Raw genomic sequence first — 26,416 nt, forward strand, 5'->3', positions numbered from 1 at the left:
TGAGTTTCATTAGTACTCTGTGCAAATGGTGAATTAAATGTATAATAATTAAACAAACGGTATGTACCTCAGTCACTGCTGAGATATGTAGTTGTTGAGAATAATGGAGAAAGATAATGATAGTCATCTTGGAATAGATGTTATGTGCCGCAGAATATCAAATCTTATTCCCCCTATCTCAAGGCTACATTGTACCCACTGGCTAACTTTGCTTTCCTGCAGTCAGAGATTACACAATATACACACACAGGAATCAAGACGGATACCGTGCTTCTTAAGTATTACTAATATAATTTGCCATAACAAAGTAAATAAAGAAGCCCATGAAAGCATATGGAAAGCTACAAGCTCACAAGTCATGGTCTTCCACAGCCACCTTGTGGCTGATGCAGAGAACGACAGCACAATGAACCAAGGAAAAGGGCAGTGAGTCAGGCGAGAGCCAGTCAGTGTTAACAGAGAAGCAGGCAGAAAGCTATTGCATTTAACCTGTAGTGTTACCTTCAGCCACATGGAAACCTTGAAACTTCACAGGCTGCGCGTAGTTGATCATTGTGGACAAGTATGGATGGATATTCGTGGTAGCACCTACGTATTTATAAGATGCCATCCATGCCTGCTCATCTTCTACAGTGACCAGGCCCTGTGAACACAAAAACACGCCAGTTTAAGTTGATGGCTTCAAGGTGGACTCATAGATTTTGCCTTAGGCATTAGAAAGCATTTGCATATACGCAGATTCAAATGTAAAAGACCTTGCTGCTCTCTTAAAGATTAAAATTCATAGGTCTACTTAATGCAGAAGGAGGTAGCTGGAAGACAACCATCTTATCTGTTAGATTTTTCAAAGGGCTTCAAAATATTCAAGAGACTGTACTGGGGTCTCATGGCAACACTGACAATGGTAGTCATATCACCATTCAAACTGATGCACAAAGCTCAAAATGAGTGGCTATCCAGCATTTGGTGTACATCACATCACCCACAGGCTATGTAGCCACAAACACTTGGGTCCCACTGGAAGAGAGTGTTTAGGTGTTTTTATTGAAGTGTTTATTCATAAAAGAACTTCATAACTTGCTATATAGGATGTATTGCTTTGTACAGAGAAAAACAAATTCAACTACTTTATTTCTTAAGAGTGCAAAGCAAAATGAACACAATCAACAACAACAAAATAACGTCCCACAAGTGGTCAGGTTTTGCTTGTTGTTATTGTTGTTGTTGAGAACTCTGGAGTTATTTTCCTTGAGGAGACTCAACCTAGGAAGAGAAATAGCTTATGCACAGAATGAGTAAGCAATGGTCAGTAAGATTATGTTTTTATCTTCGCTAATGACTTAATCTTTGAGTCTTTTACCTGCATTCACCTGTAAAAGCCTGTGATAGGTCATGTAAACATACAACTTGCTTTTGTTCCCATCTTTTTCCATATAGGCCCCCAACTCCAGTCCCTAGTATTTCATGCTTATAACCCCAGTACTATATGCTGGAACCATGACGGATTCCTGATTTGTTGCCTGTGGGGTCCTATTGCATTTGGACTGAACCCTTCTCTTCCTTTTGAACCTGAAGGGTTATTGAACTTATCACTGTGTATCATGAGGATCCCCACTAGTCACAGGACAAGACTAAAGCTCTGCAGACAAAAATCATTCAGTTAACACATGGCAAGCATCAAATGTGTCCGTCTGTGTATGGCTGGATGTATCATCTAATGAAAAGCCAGTCTAGGGACAGAGGGTCCTCAGAAACACAGAAAGGTGTTCCTGAATGCTGAAGAGTTAGGGAATAGGAAGAAGACATGTCACTCCAAATGCAACAGGGCCCCACACACAGCAAGGCAGGATTTCCTGTGCTCTGAATTATGACTGAGAAGCCAGGAACAAGGCAATTTTGTCTCTGTGATTGCCATCAGTCTCCACATTATATAATAAAACACATGCATAAATTTGAACACGGCAAACCTTGAGGAGGATAAAAGAAAATTAAAACGCAATATACTTTATTTTCACAATAAGGCCAGTGTCTGCTACCACTGAATGAAGACCCTGTAAGATATACAGTGTGAAGCTAGGCTTTCAGAATGTCGGCAGCATCAGAACCGATATTACTTTTCTTCTATGCTATGGTATGGCTCTGCTGCACTACAGGGCGTTTCTATTTTCATGTTCAATATGCTAATAATTATGTAACTTTCTTCTTTGACTGAAATCTCATGACGCACAAGGAAATACCTTATAGTATTAAATACCTACTTTTAGGGAAATTGGCTTACCTACCTTAGTTATGTTTTAAGTCAGATTTAACGGTTTAATTGCTATTATTTTTTCCTTTGAACTCATATAACTAGATGACTCAGACATGTCACTATTATACCTGTAAATACGACCCCTGACATTGCATGGGCTAGGAAGATTATCAACACCTAGTAGAAGATGCTAAGTATGAGAAGGTCACATGTGGGTGTTTCCTAATGAACAAATGCTTGAGAAGTATTCGGTTACCTTTTTGTTGTTTTCATGTTCAAGGTCATCTGAGGTCTAGATTAGAGAAAGAAAATGATTTGTTTACCTCTCTAACGGGCAAATTTCCAAACTCATTAGCCCATCCTTATGTAAGTAAGCATATGTAAACTTGTTATTCTATTTATTTTTTTATATGGTAAATTATTAATGCCATAAAGCCATCATCATCAAAATCAAATACTGCAGATATGCTAAGATTGCTGCCCTATACTTTGGAAGTTCTAATGTGGACACTTCCCTGCTCTCTTGACAGTCTTCACTTAGACACTTCATCATAACATTTTCACTGAGCATTATGGCATGAAGACTGAAAATGGATTACTAATGTGGCCACCTTCCCTTACATGTAAAGGGAAGCACAAATGGGCATTTTCAGTAAGCCAGCATTCATGTTTGTGACCCTGCCATGAACTCAATGTTTGTAGCCCCACCAAAACCATATGTGGTGAAACCCTAATTCGTGTGACAGATTATTGATGATACCCAACTTAAATGATGGTTTGATTTATGGTTTTTTGTTTGTTTTATGAGGGTGTGAAGTGATAATCATCCACTGGAAACTATTTTCAGTTTGATCATTTCTTGGCTAAGGATATACCGTTTGGTGTCCTCTTGTGATGTAGGACAGTGGCTCCTTGTCAGCCACATAATCCCTAGGGTAAATGGCCAGAACTCTACAGTAAACTATGTTGCTGAGCTATACTGTTCAAACAGTTAAATGTAACAGATGCATTTTAATTTATGTTTTCACCTTTTAGGATGAATTTATCATAATCATATTGTAAGTCAAGACACATCATAATTTGCAGATGGGGCCTATGGGAGGTAATTAGGTCACAGGGTGAAGTCTTCACAGTAGGGTTAGTGTTCTCATGAGTGATGTTAAGAAAAACCTTACTTACTTTCCCATTTTCTTTCCACAGTGGGAAGATATGCCGGCCAAGAGAGCCTTCAAGAACATATTGGTTAGCACCATGACCTTGGCATCCAACCCAGAAATCACCAAGAAATAAATTTTAGGTATCTGAACCAACCAGTCAGATATTTTTGTTATACTAGCCTAGGCTAAGACAGGACGGATGAGGAAACATTCTTGGGTCTTAGTGGCCATCTGTATTCTCAAAATACTCACAATTCCCTATGATCAGAAATGGATACTATTTCTTTGACTTTTCTATCAGACAAAAATAAATAAATCTATCTTACTACCATCAAACCCTCCTATCTACATCTTTGCCCACTGTTTTCACAAAGCAAACATCCCTACTCTACCAAGGACCATACCTCTACATCGCTATGATCTCATCTATGCTCATCTTCTCAAGGAGTTCCCAGGCAGCTGGTACTTCTCTCTCTCTCTTGCAATACCAGTGACTCCCTTTCCATAGCACTAAACATCATCCGGATTCTAAAAGAGCATCCCTTCCCTACCTCCCATTTCTTTCAGGCACCAGCCCATCACTTGTTCCTTTCAAAGCAAAGCTCTCAAAAGCAGAGACAATGCCTACTGCTTCCTGCCTGTCTGCTCCACTGTTCCCTTTACTCCAAGCATGCTACTGAAACTTCTCTACGACTTCCCAAAGACCTTCATGCTACCAATCTAGAAGTCTTCGCAGCCAATCACTCAAAATCATTCAAAGCCCAGAACCGTCCTCTTCCCATTGGTTGGCTGTTGGCAAACCCTGTTTTTCCTTCCTGCTTCCTCTCCTGTGAGCATGCGTTTGACTAGGACTCCACTTGGGCCTTCTTTTTCATCTCTCATGACTCATCTCTACTATTTCCAGGACTTCAAACATTATCTCTAAAACTTCCATCTCTTGCTCAACCTCTCTTCTAGATGCAGGTGCTGGTTGCATGAGTGAGGATGAGAATGTGAATGAGAACGAAAGAAATGCAGCATGGCAGAACTATACCACGTAGATAAGGCTACCATGCACGAGGCACCACTGCAAGCTCATTTAGTCTTTGGAGAGTACCTGATGAAACAGGCGTTAATACCCGCATTTTTCAGATAAGGAAGCGAAGGCAGAGAGAGGTTAAATAACTTACCCATGGTTAAACAGGACATGAGGCCAGGGAATCAATTCTTCTCTTGGTACTTCCACTGCAATAGCTTACAGACATCTCCAGTTGTCTGTCCCATTTGAAACTGGGGAGTCCTGTCTCACAGCATTCCCACTCCAGTAAGTGGTACCACTACCCTGTTCCTCTAACAAGGACTCCAGGAGGTCATCTTGCTTCTCATTCCTTCACCTTTACCATTGCTTATGTTCTTGATATGCCTTGGAACATTCTCCCCTCTCCCTTTCTAGTTCATTCACTAGGGGCTGTCTCTGACCAATTAAAAGCCCATCCTCAATATTTTCCACACTTCTGCCCCTGCTTCCCTTTAAAGGAGAGTCTACAAAGGGACTATCAAAGTCTTCTATTAGATCACACTCCCTCCCCCTTTTAAAGTTTTGTGTGAAACAAATTATGTTTCACCTAAGTTTTGAATTTCTCATAGAAACTTGCAAACTGCTAGAGCATTTAATTCCCTGATAGCGTGTCTCTGCTTCTTTCTCCCCATCCTTCACTCTACCTCACTCACGTCGTCTTTGCTCTTACTGCTGTCCTTCTGCGTGAGATTCCACTCTCCATTTCTCTGTGGAGTGAACTTATCTTTCCCTCCTGGATCTGGGCTCCTTCTTCCTGTCGCTTCATTCTCTCATTATTCTCCACTTTTGTACTTGTGTCTAGTTTAATGATAGTACTAGCTGAATCATACAATTACTTGACTCTTCATTCTCTATTTCCCACCCCTTCTCCTAAACAATGAGAGACCTACAGAAGCTACAAAAAGGCAAAATGAAAGTGTGTTCTGATCTGTTTATGACAGAGTGACCTATGCTCGGCACCTACCTAATAACATCCTTCTCTACCTTAATGGGTGGGAACTTTCTATACTTCTGTCAGGATGGTTTTCTCACCAGCTGGACCAGCTCGGTACCGAGGCCTGATTTGGAATGCTCGGGATTTATTCTCCTAATGGTTCCAGCAGGCTAACCTTTGGGTCTTAGATACAGTTTCCCTACCCACCAAGTATACTCAGTAAGTGGTGGTATTTATAAATGCCTGACCAAAATGGGGAGTGGGCAGTAGAGTCCAATCCTGCTCACACAGCAGAGAGTTTTGTCCTATATAATTAGAGGGAAGGCACAATATCTGATTCTGCCGTGGCTGTTACAGCCCCAAAATTCCACAAAAAACTGTCAGCCTTAAAAATCAGGAAGATTGGGACGCAAAGCCTCTGACCTTCTTGACACTGTTGGCAACTGCTTCCTTGTGACTGAAGTCATCAGCAGACAGTTCACTTCCAAATTTGTACTCAGGGTGGGCTTCTTCTTCTTGATCAGCTGTGTAATAGACAGGGGAAAAAAACCTATGAAGTCGACCTACTCCCAACGCTGCTTAACAGACAGGAAAACAAGCAAAAACTATGAAGTCCCAAACAGTCAGACCCTGGCCTATAAGCCCTGACAAATACTAGAGAAGGCTCCCATGACCTACAGCATCTAGGATTTGGGAACCACCTGCCACCACTATGGAGTCTCTGTTTCATCTACAGGTGCACTAAAGAATGAGCGCACTTATTTTACCGGGCTATATGATAACAAGGAAGTAACACAAGCTGTCTGTACCATAGCTGGTATACAATAGTATAGTTATTATTAATGTTTTTCTTGTTAATTTATTCTATTATTTCGGCACTTTGTCTTATTGGATTATAGATCAGTAATTGCCGTACAAGCTTTTAGTTATCTTCTTCGAAACTTAAGATGCATCAAAGAACTAGTTTTTCTTAATATTCTTTTTCTAAATTTTAAGACTGCTGTTGACATATATATGTAATAATGTATATAAATATATCAATACTTTATTTAAATATCATTTTGCATTAATTTAAAAATTTTTAAAAATACAACTATTCCACACTATCTATTGAAAGACAGCTGCATTGATATCTGTCACTTACCTGCTCTCCTGAGCATGGGCAGCCCTAAGATTGCTTTGACAAATGAGGTAGAGACAAAGTGATACACCAGCTCCATGCATGACTCTTAAATAATATAACGGCTCCTACTTCCTGCATCTAGGGCCAAGGTTCTTGGATTCTATAACTTAGTCAATGTGTTGTGAGATACTGAAACTACTATAGAGGCCACAAGGGGAGACTCTGCTCAAGAGACCGAGCTAAGCTCCACAGATAGCTAAACCTATGAGCAACCTTGTCTAACTTGTCTATAAATCTTAAAATAATGCCAGCTCCAGATGTTCACCTGCAGGCAACTGTATGAAAACTCCAAGGAAAAACAGCCAAATGAACCCCTGTGGCTCACAAAATCATGGGAGGTAACTATAAGCCACAGGCTCGAGCCTCCAAATTTGGATGGTGCAATGTAAGATACAACCATGATAGGAACTAGCTGAATGATACTAGAGATCTTTGGCCTCTTCAATCCCACTAGGCACAGACAAACATAAGAAAGTCAAATGTTATGTTTTTTTTTTTCCTCTGGGGTTGGAGTTAAACTCATGCAGGTTCACCTGCTTCATTAGTGGAACCTCCCCCATAGTCAGGGTCTTAATAAGGGACAGTGAGTAAAATTAGGTTATTTTGACAGCTTTTAGGTTCAGTCTGTGTGTCGAATCTCCTAAAATCAGACATTGTTCAGCAGTATGAGTAACAAAGTTTCTACAAGTACTTTCTTACAAGTCAGGCTATACATCGGTGTTTCTGTTAAACCAATGCAAGTTTAAGTCATGTGGGCAGATAATTGCTAGGATATATAATCAATGGATCATTATCTAAAAACATTCCCAAATGTTCAAAAGGCCCCATTGATTGCTGTTATTACTAATTGTATTATTTTTCAGTGCAAGGAACTAAACCCAAGGGTTTGCTCATACGAGGTGAATATGCGACTCCTGAGCTACAACTCCAGCACCGATTTTAAACAAAACATCATGGCTGGCTATATAGACAAGTAAAACAGGTGATGGCAAATATTCAAGTATTTTAAGCAAGGCTGCCAGGAAGTCTGGTGGGAAGGCCTCTTGCATGGTAGACCTGTGCTGTATCACTGAGCTATACTCAGTGTAGGTCATTAACTAATTAATAAAACCTGTAATGTATGCTTTGACCGTCAAGTGCACTGTGTGCACATCAGTCAATCATGTCATTAGGGTTCTCTTATTCCTTGTCTCACTAACAAGACTGAAGTTCATGTTTTTCTTTATAGATAAAAATTACAGAGTGGACCTTGCAAAGAGTCCATTCAACCCTTGCCTAATATACAAGTGACTCAATACTGAGTCTCTGTGAATGTTTTCTGAAGTGCTCAGTGCACAGTGGGAAGGGAGATGACTAAGCCACTAATATCCACTGTCTAGATAAACTGGGAAATAATAGTATCTGAAGAAAATACCAACCCCCTCAAAAGATTAAAGCTAATCAAAAAGTACTCCTGAATATTAAAGCAAGATAATGTCATCCCTATTTAAAGGGGTCTGTTAAGAGAGATTAATATTTTTCTTATTTCTAATATAAACATTTTTGTAACATGTAGCTTGAAATGATAACTCCTTGCTCTATTTATGAATGTGCATTTGTGTGCATGTGTGTGAGTGATTCAGTGTGGAGGATGTTCATGTGTACTAGTGAGACCATGTGAAAGAGGTGGGTATGTGCCCACATGATGCCTGTGGAGGTCAGAAGACAACCTTGGCTGTCAGTCCTCACCTTCCACCTTGTTTTGAGACAGGCCCTCTTGTGTGTTTCCGCTGCTTTTGTCAAACTAGCTGGCCCACAAAGTTGCAGAAAGTCTCCTGTCTGTATTTCCCGTCTCCAGGGGAACTGCAGATGGTCATGGTAAGCATGTGGCTTCCAAGTGGATTCTGGATGTTCAGGCTCAGGTCCTCATGCTTGCATGACAAGCTTGTACCCATGAAGCCATTTCCCCAGCCCCACAACTCACCGCTTTCTATCTCCTCTTCATTGTCATCTTCTAAGATGCTTGCTGGGGCGGCTGATTCTCCGGCTTCCATCATGCTCTTCAGAGCTTCAAGCTGCTCTGTTAGTCAAATCAGACAAGCAGATGGTGAAAGATGCCAGACTCCTTACATAAAATGGGGAGTTTAAGATCAACATGGAGGACAGGAAAAGCAGTATATTACATGGGCACCTACTCGCTATGCTCATATCTTACATTCCTATTGCTTGGTCTTTGTAAGGATTGTGAAGCCAGCATGTTACAAACACAGGAGGGAAGTTTACTGGACCATGGGTGAATCTCCTCCCATTTCTGATTGCCGGGTTTGGGGGAGGAACCAGTACATAAAGACAAATATCAAACGTTCATAATTTAGAGAACCTGGTATAGACCAAGATTTAGGAGCAATAACAAGGACAGGGCAGAAAACCTACACGCATGCTAGAGATCAACAGAACTTTAGGATAAGAGTATTTACAAGTAATATGGTTGGGATTATTATCCTGGTAAATAAAACACAGTAGGAAACAACTCTCTCTGCATTTTAGAAATGGAGAAACACACAAAAGGATAAAGTACACTATACAATTAAATTGTCAAAAATAAAAGCAAAATAAATAAAGTCACTCTTTTTTTTCTTTTAGTATACATACAAGTCAAAAGTAGACCATAGTCAATGCTATAAATATTCTCAGAGAATTTTAGATACCACCAATGTGAGTGTAAATTAATTCAATTGTTATGAAACTGTGACAAGGTATGTAATAATACAAACACTGTTTTTCCTTTTCCTTTTGTATTTCAGCACATACACATACGATTAGACGTTTCCCTCTGCATGGACCGGTTGTAGAAATTAAAGATAAATGAGAATGCAGTGACGTAACCCTGGAAAGGAAATGTTATCTACATCCTATCCCCTCCCCTTCTCAAATCTACAGGGCGCTCTCAATCACACTTCATCCAGGCAGCTCAGGTGCCCAAAGATACAAGTGCATTTAACTTACTTTTTTCCACTTCAGGTTTCAGCCTTTTATTTTTGATGAGTATTTTTCTTTTGAGGTCATTAGGGGATGGTAAAGGTCTGCCTGGTTCAAGCTAGAGATATACAGGAAAAGTTCAGTTAGTGACTTCACTTTTTTCCAGCCCAGAAGAGCCCCAGAATCATACCAGCCAGCGTCCACTAGATGTCAGTCTGCACAGCTCTGCTTCCAGGCCCTTCTCACATCAGTTCACAGAATCCAAATTTGATTTGAGTAACTCGGCAAAGTTGGAACCCCTAATTTTCTGGAGTATACAGACCGGACCCAACTTGCCAATCGGGCAGGGTCTTACCTGAGTGGTGCTGGGAGGTGGCAGTCTTGCTGTATGTTAAATCTTCTAAATTCCAGGTCCATCATAAAGGACAGGGTAGCACTTGATAAAGCCCCAGACCTCCCCTCCATCTGCACCGTATCAAAGACTAAGCCTGTCTTCTTAATAGACCGACTCGGGATTTTAATAGGTGCACTGAAAGATGGGAGAGGTTTGAATTACTGGAATCTGAACTTCACTCTGGCTTCACTGTTTTATACTTTACAGGAAGTTAAGTCTGTTTAGGTTATTTTCTGCGACCAGGGGGACTGTTCTATCTCTAATTATTCAGTCCCCACCCATCCAACGGCACTCTTACCTATGCATCTTTCTACACAGCTTCTTTGATCCTATGCAGGACAAGCAAGCCTGTGTCTTGTCTCGTGAAGACCTTTAACAGAATGCTGCCTGCTGCCAGCTGGTCCTGTCTCTGGGAACACATATGTCCCTTCATTAAGAATATGCTTTCCCCAAAAGCAATCCTCTTCTCTTGCCCAAGAGAACAGGAAGAGGGTCCAGGAAACAACAGTAATAAAATGAATTACGGATGACTCTCAGTATGAACTCTTCAGAATCAGCTTTCTAGACAAGGATTAGTATACTGGTATTCTGTAAATTGATATGAGAGCTGGCTCTTGCAGACATCAACAGAGGAGTGCAAAAATAAGAAAAAGAACAGGGAGTGAAGGATGTGTTCCTTAGATGCTCCACTGTGGGCACCTGAGCGGTACATAGGGAGTCCTGCTGGGGAGCCCAAAGGACAGAAGAGAAAAAGTGTCCAGAAATAGCCCCTGGGAATCCGGAGTGAGGGGACTGGTGGAGATGTGCATTCTCAGACACTCTGGCCTGTCTCCCTTATGTGAGGAGAGCCTGACTAAGGACCAGAGGTCACAGCCAGCCAAAAGCTGTAGGCATGGTCAGCCAACAGTCAGGCCCAGGGTGGGGAGAGGCGGGTGCTGGGAGGGACATGGGAAGCACCTGCTCTGATGCTTCAGCAGGCTGCAGAGTCAGGTGGGGGGCAAAGGATGTAGCCTTGCCTCCCCAGGGCTTTCAGGGGCCACACCTACCTTTGGGAAAAATTCATGGTTAAACCAGCCAGATTACTCACATAGCAGAAATAGCATCGTGTCATCTACTATCCTGTCCTCAAATTGCTTTCTAATGCTCCCATGTCCGCAGGAGGTCTGAATGCCCCAATAAAACACTTTAACGTTGTTAGTAAGCCCTCTTTCTTGTGACATCTTGCTACACTGCATATTGTCCTCTGGGACATTATGTATCCTGACAGAAATCCAAGGAACTCTCTGGAACAATCACACATGCATTCAGACTTCATAAAGCCCTTCTATGGACCACAGACTTAATAAAAGCCCCTTTATGAAGAAACTGGCAGGTATACAATGAAGCTCAAAAATGGCCATGTGACTTTGCCTGAATATTTATTTTGGAGTTGGGAACTTGAACTTTGGGCCTTATGACATCAGTTTGGAGGACTTCCCACAGCAACAGGCTCCCATGAGTTCTGAACCCTGGGTTCTTATTTGTTTACCTGGAGGGTTTTAAAAATACACCTGCTTGGGCTGGGTCAGTTAGAAACCAAACATTGGAGGCAGGGGCCCTGGCGCAGGTGTTTTTACAGGTGTCTGAAGTGACTCAGTGTGAGGCCAGAACTGGGAAACACAGAGAAGCCTGGCCTCTGGACTTGGATGCTTTGTGAAATTTAAAACATGAGACCTTAAGAGCATCCAGATTACACGGAGTCACATGTTTACTTTAGGCTCCTCTCGACATCCCTCTGAAGCACGATAAAAGCTTTTTGTAGCACAGAATCTAAATAAATATGAAAATCCTTAGTATTTGTTCTCCAGTGCTACTTGACCCCTGGAAAGCACATTTCAAAACAAATCCATTCATGCTGGAAATATGGTTTGCTAAAAATACATACTGGATGTGATTCGAGGGCTTGTTTCAACAGGAGATCCCCAAATAGATCTTCACAATACTTGGACATCTTGTACTGTTGATATTTGCTGGGGAGAAAGAAGTGGCATTTGTAAAGTCAAATGTCCATTAACTCTCCAAGAATGAGATATCCATCCCTGTAACTAAAGACACCCACTTTGCAAAGTTCAAGGCTGATTTCATAACAGTGACTACAGCTATACTTTTAAGTACCATACAAACTTTAACTGGTGTAACTTAAAATTCAAAACTGACAGAGAAAAATGAAAAAATACCTCCTAACTTATCGCCCAATTTTCCATCTCAAAGGAACTTTAAAGCAGGTTTCCCATTTTCTGACTATTTGTTTGGAGAAAGCATTACTGAGCCCCAAGAAGATGACTTCTTGGTGGGCAGGGCTGGAATAACCATGTCCTGGCTGGAGGATTATTTGCTGTTTAGCCCATGAAACAGGAAATTACTCAGTTATTTTTTTTTTTTTTGAAAAAAATGAATGGCAGGATGAGAAGCCAGGGATCTGAAACACCACCAAGTAGGGACACGGGAAAGAGGCGGCTTTCATACCTGCAGTGGTTTTCAAAGGAGAGGATTACAGGATACTCTGATGTGACAAATGCTGTTTCCTTGATGGCTTGGATCACATCCTTTAAAGACAGAGAGTGTTTATGAGAGAGAACAGACTGAAGGTAACTCACACTGTTCAGAGACCACTAACGGAGCATTTTAAGACAGTCAACTTTAACAGTTTTGACCTGGAGAACACATCTGCCTACACAACTCTCCTGGGGAGACTCAAGAGGTTTAGGTCATTGCTTTTCAATCAATGCTGTCTTTTATCTCTCCAGTGCTATTAAACGACATTACTTGAGTGACCTGCCAAGTCCTCGCTTGACAGTGAGCAGAGCCAGGGACTCTGGCCCATCCCACCCCCTTTCTGTAGTACTCGGGTTTGAATCCAGGACTTGGTGCACGTGAAGCAAGTGCTCAACCATTAAACCATGCCCTGAGCCCTCATCAATCTCCTTTAGGACAACATAAACTCTCTATGAGAATTTTCATCCGAGTCCAGTCTTCAGTTCCTCCCACCTCTGAGGAAATGTGTCGCTAATAACACAAGGGTTTCGGCAAGCTTTTAACTGGCCGTCCACTGTACTGGTGTGGCAACTGCGATATCCAGTATTTCCGACAAGCCTAGTGAAAAGGGGGTCTCCTTCTGTGGTCAAGTAGCATGTGAGGCAAATAAGGGAGGGCTCTGGCTCCACTTTTACACTGACACCTACTCCTAAGCGGCAGAACACCTCCTTATACCTTGCATCATATGAAATAGAAAAGCTGTGTCTGACGGCTGGCCCACATGTCTGTTTTTGAACAAAGGACTTCGAACCAATGCTTCTCCAATCAGAGTATCACACTATAAAATGCTCACGATCTTACTGGTGTGTAGCTAAGCACAGGGCAACTCAGGTCACTCAGCAAGTCAGAAAACATTTTTACACTAATTGTCCAGAAAAGCACAGCTGAAAGTATTTTATTGAGCCAGCCTTATGAATGCAGCAGTCATCTGAGTATTATTTCTTAAGGTGTCTTCACAGGCAAACATGACCACGAACTTAAACATCTGGTATAAGGGGTCAGGAACTATTCCCGGAGGAAAACTGTGCCTTGGCCTTTGGAGTCTGCTTTCCTCATGGGTGACTTTTTTCCATGCTGCTTCCCCACGATCCTTGTCATTTGATAGCTATATAAAATTCACACTTTGTCCCTTTAATATACTCTAGACTCTTCTTAGGAAGCAAAACCGTGAATTAATTAAACTAATTAAAGTCACCAATACTTTGGCTAAGAGATATGATATGGAGGGAACGTTCCACGTACAGAAATGAGGCAGCTGTGGTTTCGAAGATAAGACACTGGGGATTTCGCTAGCAGGCAGAGCTAAGAGCCACTGTTCCAGACATTGTTATTCTCTCTCCTGAACTACACAACACAGCGGGCTATCTGATGTTAGCCGACACTGAGTTTCTTACCTTTGGTGGGATACTATGGACATGAGGAAGAAAACATGAAGAACGACCCATAGAGATCACCCCAAGGTTCTAAGAGGTGCTTGTTTATTAACTAATCCCTTTCGGTGAGGAGCGGGGTGGATTTCTCACTGGCCACAGTACTTAAATGGATGTGCTTCCTGATGATCCTGTGAACTGTGGTTCATTCCTTGTTCCAAATTTTTTGAAAGTATGGAGCCCAATTTGTAGCATGGCTTCCAAATTTAGAAGATGTCCTAACAATCATCCACAATACCAACCTCGTTATCTCATATTGTAAGGCTTATATATAAACTTGCTCTTTTTTTATGCTACCTTTGAGTCTTTCTGAAATAACAGAAACCAAGAAAGAAATAGATAAGATTTTTTTTTAAAAAAAAATGGTTTTGTTCATTTTGATTTGAGAATAGTTCTCACTATATTTCTCAAAATCCCCGCTGCCTCAGCATCCCAAGGAACTAGGCTATGTGTACACCCAACTGTGCCAAAAAAATTGTTTGAGTGTAAAACTAGATAGATGCTGCTACTAAAGGGCCTTACAGCCATCATTTGAAAGCCAGAAAAATAGCATGAAGGGAATATTATATGACTAATAATATTTTGTCTTGACTTTCTCTTTAAAACGAGAAGAACAAAACATGAACATGTGTTGCTTAAGAAAATGAAAAAAAAAATTGTTTTCTTGCTTCCTGTGTTTGCACAACAGTCTGGGAGAGCTAAGGCTGTGATGTTCTTAAACCCACCTTAAACAGGATGTCTGTACACATTGCCTTTCCGTGAGTTATTATCGGTTCCTGATCTTCACCTTTTCCATCCCAACAGTCAAGCTCCACACACCTAGAAGCACAGTCAGATTACAACACTGAGCCTGTACCGGAAAACCAAATCCAAAGTCAAAGACATTTTCTCCTAAGTCAGAACACGGAATGAGGAACACGGGCATTTCGTGGATGCACAAGTGTAAACTACATTTTGTTGCTCACCCTAGTGTCAAAAGAGGGCTGTGGGCGAGAGTTTGAGACTGACTGGATATGATAAACAGCCTGGTTCCCAATAAAATCATATTTAGGACCAAGTTGCAATAGAGAACAATGGACAGTTTGCAATAGAGGCTGGGTTTGGATGATATTGACATTGATTTATAAACTCACTGGGTAGAATAATGTTACTTTCACCCTGCCAGTAAATTTTCTTGAGCTGGACCTGGTGGCACTGGATGGTAATCCAGTTTCCTAAGAGTTTAAGGCCAGCTTGGACAAGTAGGTGAGACTCTTTCTCAAAATAATAAGTCAACTAAAAGCCTGACGTATAATTCAGTGTAGAGTCCTTGCCCAGCGGGCATGAAGCTCTCAAAGCAGTCCCCAGGGCCAAGCAAGAAGCACTCCTGCTGTCTTTCGATTCAGATACAGATACTGAGACAAAGCGCATTAATGAAGTTAGGATGGAATTAATCTCCTCTGTAGCACTTCTGTACACAAAACGCAGTGAACTTTAAAAAATAAATTTTTCCAAAAAATCATAGTACAACTACATTTCTTTTTTTGCAATATATTAACCTTAAATATTTGCTCTTTTCTATACAAGTTACTTTCAGCAATATCTCCTTAGAAAACTAAACTTCTGAGCTTTACACAGCCACATTTTTTATCTTGATTTTTGTATTTTAGGCAGTAGTAAGGATTGAACTCAGGACCTTGCACAGACTAAGCAAATGCTCTACCACCAAACTAAATTCCCAAGCTTTTTTTGTAGCATTAAATAAAACTAAATTTGTAACTACCTAGAACTAGTAGAAAACTTAATATGGCTTCTTAAAATATATTTATTTTCTTGTTTTACAATTTTGAGGTCATATTTTAAAAATCACAGTAGATGATTGTCTTTTGACCCTGAAGATGGCTCCACAATTTTATGTGATACCTTCTTTTCTCACTCAACATAAAATGAACATACTCTATTAAAGAGAAGTGTAAATGTTCTGATTGCTATTTCCGATTTCAGAGAAAAGCAGATTACAATAGTCTTTCCTTATCCATGGTTCAGTTATCTAGGGTCAACACTGGTTTGAAAATATAGAATGCAAAGTTCTATGTTTTAAAGCATGCCACTGTTGAGTGGTGCAATGGCCTCGTTCACCGGCCAAGTGTCCTGCCTAGGAGTTGGATCAACCCAACGCCCAGCACAACACCCTGTATTCACTACCACCTGTCAGCCACTTAGTGGTCTTCCTTGCTATCAGAATGTCATACAACTACAGTGTTTTATTCAAGAAACCCTTACTTTCACTGAGTAATTTGTAAACAGAACTTCATCACAGGTATTTACATACGTGGGGAGAACTAGGTATGAGCCATTGCCCAGCAGATCCACTGGGCATCTTAGAACACTGGGAATTGGAGAGACAAAGGGAGGTCAATGATATGTTTAAAGGTGCCACATATAGACAAAGCAAATCTCCATCTTGAGTTCCAGACCTGCACCCAGCCAGGAGAACTTGTCTGTACATCTCCACTGAAGACTTTCCGCCAAACTGCCTGCCGGTGAGATAGGTATTGTGGGAAGAACTGATGAAGTAGTGAGCCAGGGGGTGATCCATCTCCTGGTAAAGTTCTAAGCGATCTAGGAAGACTGGGGCATTTTCATCGGACATCAGATATCTGCAAAACCCATCACTTGATATGAGGCCTGGGGAGAAAGAAAATCTGAGTGGTACCGCAGCTCCGAAGACAAACATCTTTCATTTTGCCCAGCCTCGTTGAGGTAGTATAAAAGTCAGAGCAGAAACAACTCTGTAGTTTTTCCCTAGACCTAACACCGTTCAGAACTTGAACAAAATACAAAATTACACATTAAAAGAAGAACAGTCTATGACAGTTCTCCAAATGAAGAAACTATGCTATGAACCACAGCCATGAGGGACCTCTGGCTCTTCTACGACCATCCTTGCCTGCTTCTGTCCATCTCCTGGTTTCTCTGGTCAAGTGGGGAACAGAATGGCCCAGGATCATCATGATTGGTAACTGAGAATACCTGTAAGATGTGTGTCATTAATTCTAAGTCACTTATTTTCATTCAGTTGGAGAAATGGTTGCCTTTCAAATTTAAACAATTTATTTTTCACAATTATCTAAACATTAAAGTCTGACGCTGGTGAAAAACATGGAAACACAGGCCACTGCTGATTTCAGTTACCTTTCTGAATGGGGCAGGGCTTACATGGCAACTGTGGGGTGGATAAGCAGTGTTTCACAAACGCCAGAAGCCTCAGCCCTTTGCTTTTTCATGTAACCATTTATAAGTTATGAAGATAATCCCATTCACATCCACTGAAAAGCTCCACCGATTATCTAAAAGACAGCTCTGGGCCTCATGCACAGCTTGCTTAGGTCTCACAGTTTGCTCTGCAGGTTTGACCTTGATGAAAGAACACGTTAGAGATGGCATCACTGTGCCTACGAGCTGTACTACAACTCCATTTTTCTACAGCCAAATAACAAGACTATCCCAGTTCTTGTAACACTCCCCAAATAGTTTTTCAGGTTAACTACATTTGTGTCTAATCAATAGATGTCTAATCAATAGATCAATTCCAGTCTTTTCAATTTTACAGAACAACTATACCACTGTGTGCATCTGAATCATTTATGCACTTATGTGCACACATGTTCATGTGTACACATACACACAGAGTTTATCATAAACTGAATAAATGGCAATCCACAAGAAATATATATATATATATATATATATATATATATATATATTATATTTTGGTTTTTCAAAAAAGGGTTTCTCTTTGTAGCCCTGGCTGTCCTGGAACACTCTCTGTAGAACAGGCTGGCCTTGAACTCAGAGATCTGCCTGCCTCTGCCTCCCAAGTGCTGGGATTAAAGACATGTGCAACCATGCCCAGTTCTCTTATAATAATAAGTTTGTTGCTGGATATTCAGGCCATTTCTAATAACAACTGAAGTACTACAATAAAAGTTTCTATGCTTCTGTCCTTGGCATATTCATTCATTTGAATAACAGACACTTTTGAGGCACTGAGACAGGTGCAGAAAAAAGAGCTACATTCCATTTTTACAAAGTTCACATATTATGGGAAAGAAAAATAAATATATGAATAATTATAATGCCATACTGGAAGTACAAAGCTAGGATGATGAAACAGGATGGTGGGATACTGGTTTAAATACGTGGCCAGTGAAATCTTTTTAAGATTTCATAAATGCATAGGAACAAGATATACAGCCACATAGAGCCAAGTCACACAGATGCAAAGGAGTGGGTCTTTGGGGTAGAAGGTTGAGCAAATGCAGAAATCTTGATGCAGGAATGTGTGTTCTCAATTCATTCAATAAATGCAAAGAGGAATGAGCAACATCTGGGGAATGAGCTGGGCAATGATGCACGAGAGGGGGCCAAAGGCTGCATCCATTAGGGTTTAGTCCTATGTTCTTGAGATTTTTGTGTTGGGAAGCTTCGGTGGCATAGCAGAATACACAATACCATTGGATAGTATCCTAAAAGGCTTACTCTGACTGCTGTGTAGAGCACATTACTGGGTACAAAGCAGAACAAAGATGTCACAAGCCAGTTGGCATTGCCCCTGGATAGGTTGTAGGCTTGACCATCTGAAATGGTGAGAATGAGGTGGACCTCACATGCTTTGGTGACAGATCATAAGAGATGTGAAAGGAATAAAACATACAGGGTGATTCCAAAGGTTCTGACTTGAAAAGCTAAGTGAGTAGTGCAGCCATTTCTTAGGCTGCGAAAGAAGAGGGATGGAGACAGGACAACCAAGCCATGCTGCAAACACACCTGTTCAATATGCAGATAAGCAGGCCTACTGCAGGCTCCTGGGTTATGGTTGAGATGAGGACTGGAGGATTTACTCTGAAAGTCATATGTTTACAGAAGACACTGAAAGCTAGAGGCCTGCATGGCACCCGCTCCTAGCAGAAAGCATGGAAGAAGCAGAGGTCTAGCATGGGACAGCCACTATTTGGAGACTGTGTGATACTCTCTAGGGTACACACCTGCAAGAGGAAATGCTGAGCTACCAGAGAGGCACATTTTCTACTTTTTGAGCTACTCTCCCAATCCCCAGGTAGTTGTGAACACTTACAACTCTGTGAGAAGTGTCTTTTGAGCTGTCCTCTTACATTGTTCATTAAGTCAAAAGGAGGCTTTAATTCTCTGTTATTTGTGAAAGGGAGAAGCTGTGTGTGTTTTTTTAAAGCTGGTGTCAGTTATAATCAGGGCTTGAAAGGACCCGAGGATAACAAAGACACAAATCATTACATCATCAGTTGCTGAGGAACAGCTGCTCTTGTCACAGCTGACTTCAGGATGCAGAGGGGGGCAGCGTGAACACTTCTTATTCAGTCTTGAACTCCCAGTGTTACAGTTTGAATGTGAAATGTCCCTCACAGGCTGACATGTTAGGACACCTGGTCCCTAGCGGGTGGCCATGTTTTGGATGTTACAGAACTGACTGGTGGGGGAAGGTCACTGCGGGTGTGTCTGGATCTGATATTTCTGCTTTCTAGTCCTGTTAGGATGTGAGCAGGTGCCTCACACTCCTGACACCACACCTTTCTGCTACGACAAACTAAACTTCCCTGAAAATGTGAATGAACCCAAATAAATCCTTGCGCCCACATGAGTTGCTTCTGTCAAGTATCCTGGTCATAATGACCAAAAAAAAAAAAAAAAAAAAAAAAAAAGAGCCTCACAAAGCAAGCATAGCCTCCTGGCTGCCAAGTGTCGGGCTCCTGGGCTCCCGGGCATGTCCCTGCGGCAGGGATGCACTTCAGTTGTCCCCATACTTTTCCTTTGATTACTAGTTGAACTACATATTGTTTCCGAACCAAATGAAAGGGACAAAGATCCAGAAATATGGACAACTTGCTGAGACTAGTTAGTGTCCTATCAGTGTGTTTGTCTTCCAACCCAGGGGTCAAGTATCAAATTAAGTACTAAGTTTATTCAGCTTAGCAAAACAAAAGGGAGCAAAGGTAGGTGCACGTGTTCTTATGTGACAAATTCTTTTCAAAGACTGCACATAGAGACTGTCTTCTTAGCACTATGCAAAATTAAAACTTAATATATATGCATATACAAGGGATTATCACTACAATGTCCTTATCAACACAGTACATTTTGCAGTGGGATACTTCAGACAGTGTGGATTCACTCGATAGAACATACAAGCTAAATTAGTTTAAAAGCAAGAAAAGAATAAATTAATTACTAATCTTTGAATCTATAGTGCCCCCAAAGCATTTAAGATATTTTAATTATAATTCAAGGTTTTTAAATGTACATTTTCTTGTTTAAATAAAAAAACAAAATTTAATATGTTTTTTCTCATTTATATTACCTTTTTTCTTCAAATCTTCATCAGGCTCATACATCTCAATGATCCGCATTGCTCTTTTTGCATCATAAAATGGAAATAAAATTTCATTCAGCCGAGGATCTCGCTGGTGCTATGATGAGAAAATAACTCCATTTAGACCCACGTTCCTCATCCTGAAAGAGATTTCTACGCATATAATTTGTACAACAAGATCCATCTAGACGCTCATATTTGTAATTACGGAGATCAGACTTCACTGCCTTCCTGGCTCTCTCCCTGAACTATACTACATAAAGTTCATCTCTGGACTTATGCTGTTGGAGCTGGACGGTGAAAAAAGGGGAGCTGTGTGGTTTCCTCCTGTTTCAACTTTGAAGAAAACATGAACGTGTGAGAACGGCAACTGCACTGCCGTCTACTTCCTACACCTTAGGTCAGTGACTTGCCACAAATAGGTGCAAAAAAATGAGAGAAAAGGATCTCTACAGCATTTAAAAATCTAGTATTGAGGTTACCTTTAAAAAGAAAAAGAAAAAATAAAGAAAATAAGCAACCATATCAGGTACTAAGTGGCCCAAAGCCCCAAAACAATAGCAACAACAACAACAAAAAAAAAAAAAACCCTAAACTTGAGTGTCAGAAAAGTAAATAGTTAAGTTTTAACCTAGCTTTCTCTACTTTTTTACCTACTTTCTCTTGAGCACTCTGTAAACTTTGTTTTCTTGGAGTCACAGTTTTCCAAGATGATAGAATTGTAATGATGGAAATGAATCAGCAAAGAATCATCAAGTTTAAAATACAGCATCTCAGGGCACCTTCTCTCTACAGCTGTACCCGCACTCTGCTCTGGAAGAAGTCCCCAGCAGAGTGCAGGGAAGAGGCTCTGATGGAAGCTGCCAATAGCCACCTTTCTCAGTCAGCACCCAAGATGCTTCTGACATTGAAGGAGTAACACACTTCCTGCACTGAGGCTGCCCTGTCTTCCTGGAATGGCAAGAAGCCTATTTACCTACTCACTACCTAACTAAGCTATGTGTGTGTGCAAGCTTATATATGTGCGTGTGTATGTACGTGTGGATATGGGTATGCATATGTCACGGCGCGTGTCTGGAGGCAGTGGATCCACTAAACTTTCTTACAGTTCACTGTGGATGACAGGATTGCATTATGTCCTCTCTCAAATGAATAAAATGTAAGCTTTCAGAGACTGATGGGCCAATAAGCAGATGTGCGCAAGAATTGCTTAACGTATCATACTTTGGCAACAACTCTTTACCCAGATGCATGCACAGAGTTGCAATAATATTATTGGAAAGATGCTTAAGAAGCAACTGTTCATATGGCCCCTTTTTTCTCTGCTGAGGGATGGTCACCTGTAAGGGGGGCTATGTACAGAACAATACCTTTGGCCAATGGAACACTTTATTTTAACTGCTAAAGCATAGATGTCTCTAGACTCCCCTTGTACCGTTTAGTTAAAAGTGTTAAAGTGAAAGAATCAATATATTTATTGACAGCTTATCCTGATGAAGCATTCTTCTGTTGAAATATTACTGATTATGTCCATGTCAATGCTAGACTGGAAACTGTTATGCTAATAGCAGGGCTTGATACTTTAGAGAATAGTGATGAAATCTGTAGAGAAAGGGAAACTGATGTGGACAGTGGGATGCCAGGCAAGTGAAGACATGCTAGAACCTGTAAGGATCGCTACACCCCATAAGGATCGGATACAGCATACAGCAGACCCCAGTATTCAAAGGTGTTGGGGGCTGCAGACCCCTGGCCCCCTTGACTTTCTTTGCCTGCTGGAGCGAACTGAGCAAAACAACTTGTTTTCCTGTGCCTGCAGCTGCTGTGAGCACAAGGCCCTCATGAGTTCCTGATGGCAGGGGGGTAAATTCTGGTGGGTTTTATAGCTGGAAATCCCAAGAGCTGGGGCGTGGCTATCAGTTAAGGATACCTATATAAGCTTCCCTGGAGCACAAAAAAGTTGGCATTCTTGTATCAAGGATGACCTGTGTCCCCGTGTCTCTGTCTGTGTGAGTGTGTTTTTATGTCTCCAGCACAGTTCCTGGCTTGTGTACCTTCCCTTAGAGCAGACATTGCTAGTAACACAAGGGGATTAAGGTCTCCCCCGGGGTGAGAGGAATCATTTAAAAGCATTCAAAGAAATAAAATCCTAATCACTCTCTAGACATCTTTCCTCCCATAAACTAGAACTAAATAAGATGGATAAGGGATGGAAAGGGATCTTTTCATATCTGACATAGTTACACTCAATTATCCTCTGTTTCTTCCCTAGTAAAATTAAGTCCTTTGACTTAAATAGGAGATCACTGGTGAGTATTTGGGACATAGATAACTGAAGGGGCAAATCCATGTGACTTAAGAAGAGGAAGAAAAATGGGATACAGTTATGGGGGAGAAAACAGATACAATGGGAAAGGGGGAAGGAAACTCAGACATTTCTGGGTGTTTTTACACATGTACATATTAACATGGTGCTGCTTAAAATGTGATGTGTGGATGGCAGGAGCAGCATCACCATCACCTGGGAGAGTTTAAAGACTGGATTCTGGGGGCCTCTCCACAGACCTCCTGGAACAGAGTCCCCGGGTGGAACCAGGAATTATTTGGGATGCAAGCAGATCTAGAAAGCTTTCCCGGTAATTCTGACTTGCTCAATTTAAGCATTCCTGCTCTAGGGTAGGAGGTGTGCCTCTATTGCTTGCTCAGCCCTGTGGGCTAAATCTCCAGTACTGCACAGATCAGGTGTGGTGGAACTTGTCTGTGTAATTGCAGCACTTGGAAAGCAGGGCCGGGAGGATCAGAAGCTCAAGGACATCTTATGTTACATAGCAGACTGGAGGCTGGCCCTCTTAGAAATGAAAGGAAGAAAGGAAGGAGGGAAAAAAAGAAGGAAGGAAGGAAGATAGAAAAGAAATAAAAAGAGGAAAAAGCATTGATTTAAACTGTAACCACAAGCATTTTATTTCATGACAAAAAAACAAAAGCAAGAAAATCCCATCTAACTAAATAATGCAAGGCAGGACTAATATGACCTGTGTTCCTAATTAAGCTTTATCCATTAAAATGTAATTAGAGGGCATCATATTCATAAGATCATCTTTCTAGTAGAAGGAATAGCCAGGAAAACAGCACATATCCATACTCGCTAGCTAAGGTGTTTATAGTCTTAGCAAAGGGATTTAAGTGCAGACAAAATAAAATTCCACTTTGTCTTTGTACCTGCTCTGCCAGAAAATTAATCTTTTCTTTCCCCCAAATTTTCACATTTTAAAAGGTGACAAAGCCTGGTCCCTCTAAATAATCTAGAGGCAGGGAAACAAATGGTAAGGTTTGCATTTTTTCATCCTAGTGAGGAAGGATGCTACACACCATCACATCCAGGTGACCTCAGAGTAACAGCGTGCAGAAGAGTTCAAGTCAGAGACAGCACAGCACAACAGGTCGCCACAGCTCTGAGACACCATCAACTTCCACTCAGATAAACAACAAGCCCAGCATCTCACTTCCTGGCATCCAGAGCTTTCTAAATGAGGTTCTAAATAGCTCTGAAGAGTCGGTCATGGAAACCTGTGCCAAGCAAATGAGATCTACCATGGGAAGCCCCCGCAACTCTGTCCTTAGCTTTACTGAGAAAATGTGTCAACTGCCTTTGGTACAAGTGCACTGGGGGAGATGGATGCTGAGCTAATATTTTGAAATGGTATAGAAAGGGAGCTGAACAATTGGCAAGGCTGGGCTCACATAGGATAGAATACTCTCCCCTCTTCCTCTCCCTTTTATCTTCTCATCTAAGAACAAGGGTATTGTAAAGTGAACAGAGTTAGGTACTCTCTTACATACTTCTAATTAAAACATGTAAAAACCAGCTTCAACTCTAATGTGCTCCTGTGTGTGGTGATGCGTGTGAGGGAGTAGATAACCAGCGATAAAATAAAGTCATGTTATGTTTTGTCTTTGTTTTTAACTGTCTCCATATAAGACCCATTTCCTCTTTCTTATTTTGGTTTCTCCTGCTCTCTGGGCAGCCCTCAATTCTCCATCAACTTCCTTAGCTGTTATGCTTACTGGAAGCAAAACAGAAACGGAGGTGGCACTGAAATAAATTTATCTTATTAACCAAGGGGGAAAAAGTGAAATCACCTGACCCTAGAGACTGCATTAGTCCTGCCACACACAGCTGAGGTGATAGGAGAGCTTGATGCTGGCAGCTCTCAGCATGCACCTTTGCCAGTTCTCCATAACTCTAGCTTGCCGTTCTTCATGATTCTGGTGAAGGACGTTTCCTTCTATCCACCGGATAGAACCCAGAGACACTGTGATCCTAAAGGTTTAGCTGTGAGCGTGAACCTGTCTGACTAAATTCTTTATGGAGGACGACAAAATATATTTATTATGCTCAGATTCCCCTTCCCCCGCCACTCCACTAAGCACCCCAAGAAGTCATCCTGTTAGCCTTGACAGCGCTGCACAACTTCCGCTTGCACACATGTTGCCTGGACATCTTGTTAAGCGCAGGTTACTGACTCAGTATCTGCATTGCTAATATGCTGCTGGGGGACACTAATGCTGCCTGTCTGGGGATTCAAGCTATGGCCATCTGTGATTAAGAGGCCCTGGAAAGCAGATGAGAAATGAATTCAAAGCTACCACTGAGGGAAGAGAGGCACATACCCTACACAGTAACTAAGTAAAAGACTAAATTTTTCTCCCTTTTCTACCTCTTGAAGGTAGAGATTAGTACACTAATCAGAAAGAAAGAGTGAGATTTACAGGCTGGACGATGGCAGAAGCCAGTATGCTACAGGCTGACAGGAAAGGGCTTTCTTTTCCTCGGTCAGCACCAGTCAGTGAACCCTGTTGTGTATGCACCTATTGATTTTTTGTGGTTATAACTGGTTCTCAGATACCCTGAAATTTGCATACATGCTGACCAGGGCCTTGTCCTTCCAGTGTTCCTCATTTTCTCTTATCTTGCTGCATGACGCTGGATCCCATGTAGCAGTGAAACTGCCTGCTGAGGTCCTTAGAAAACATTGAGGCCTGATCTATTTAAGGTCACAGACCTTTATGTTCCAAACCCTACTGCCATTCCAGATGAGCTCTGTCTCCTTGCATTACAGGATCTGAAGCTGCCATGCCTAAAGCTATTTTGATTCTGGAGAAATCAGTGGGATAAGAGTAGAACTGTACATAGGATGTGCAAGAAGCCGGCGGGGCCTGGGGATGTGGGGTGATAGTGGAGGGGAAAGAAAGCCATATTTGGAGATGACACTGTGATTAAAATCCCAGGGCAGATACTTTTCTGGAATGTCCTATTGCCTTTCTAGAACCTACAGAAATCTAGAATCATGCCGATTCCACCAGTCTCATCTAACATTCAGGGTATTTCTTTGCTTAAAGAGAAGCCAAGGGAAAGGAAATATAAAGAACAAAGCCTGTGATGGTCTACTGCAGCAGCGACAGGGAATGCTTGCTTCATCATAAAGAACATGGAGGGCAGAGCCAGAGAAGTATGAGAGACCTGTTCTCTTCATATACTTCGGTTTAAAAAGTAAAAGCTTACACGTTTTATGAGTAAAAAATTTAAAATCCTTTGGAATAATGAAATGTGATAACTAACTGGACAAAGAAAACCATCTGTGAGAGGAAATGAATCCTACAAGAGGTGCAAGAGCAGCACCTATCCTCTGGACTTTAGAGTTGGTTCTGAACTCCAACAGTGCAGGGCAGTAGGAAGCGCATGCTGGCCCAGGAAGTGCTGATGGACTGACCATGAGTTAAGGTTTCCTCCTCTCTCTCTCTCACCAGGAAGTGCTGATGGACTGACCATGAGCTAGGGTTTTTTCCTCTCTCCCTCTCATAATGTTTTCCACCTAGAAAGCCAGATTCCTGCCCATCTTATCAGATTTAAGATTATCAATGAGCCAAAGTACACGAAAAAGCTACCGGAAACAAAACCAACAGTAAGAAGGAGGAGGAAGGGCTAAGGAATATAGGGGGACCAGTTAATTTCAGAGAACTGTTGTACAAGAATAGGGCTAATATCTGGGTAAAGATTACAATCACAGGATTCAGATGACTACAGTGGAGAGG

At 41.4% G+C, this 26,416-nt stretch overlaps 1 protein-coding gene across 5 annotated transcripts in view; it reads right to left on the reverse strand.

Annotated features, from left to right (window-relative positions):
* The window catches only part of Plcb4 (phospholipase C beta 4), a 356,880-nt gene that overhangs the window by 46,869 nt on the left and 283,595 nt on the right, over window positions 1–26,416 (reverse strand). For 3 of the 5 annotated variants that reach the window (XM_041671004.1, XM_041671006.1, XM_041671003.1), the window contains exons 13-22: window positions 20,312–20,420; window positions 16,395–16,605; window positions 14,664–14,757; window positions 12,440–12,519; window positions 11,859–11,943; window positions 9,568–9,658; window positions 8,546–8,641; window positions 5,823–5,923; window positions 2,508–2,543; window positions 502–643 (exon numbers count right to left, since the gene is read on the reverse strand). In XM_041671004.1, the coding sequence (XP_041526938.1) occupies window positions 502–643; window positions 2,508–2,543; window positions 5,823–5,923; window positions 8,546–8,641; window positions 9,568–9,658; window positions 11,859–11,943; window positions 12,440–12,519; window positions 14,664–14,757; window positions 16,395–16,605; window positions 20,312–20,420 (1,045 nt within the window). The remainder of the gene's footprint in view (window positions 1–501; window positions 644–2,507; window positions 2,544–5,822; window positions 5,924–8,545; window positions 8,642–9,567; window positions 9,659–11,858; window positions 11,944–12,439; window positions 12,520–14,663; window positions 14,758–16,394; window positions 16,606–20,311; window positions 20,421–26,416) is intronic. The other 2 variants (XM_041671007.1, XM_041671005.1) reach the window with 1 other exon arrangement.

Source organism: Microtus oregoni, unplaced genomic scaffold (assembly GCF_018167655.1).
Source record: "Microtus oregoni isolate MIOR12 unplaced genomic scaffold, Mior012 000020F_ref0000438, whole genome shotgun sequence".
NCBI classification, from domain to species: domain Eukaryota; kingdom Metazoa; phylum Chordata; class Mammalia; order Rodentia; family Cricetidae; genus Microtus; species Microtus oregoni.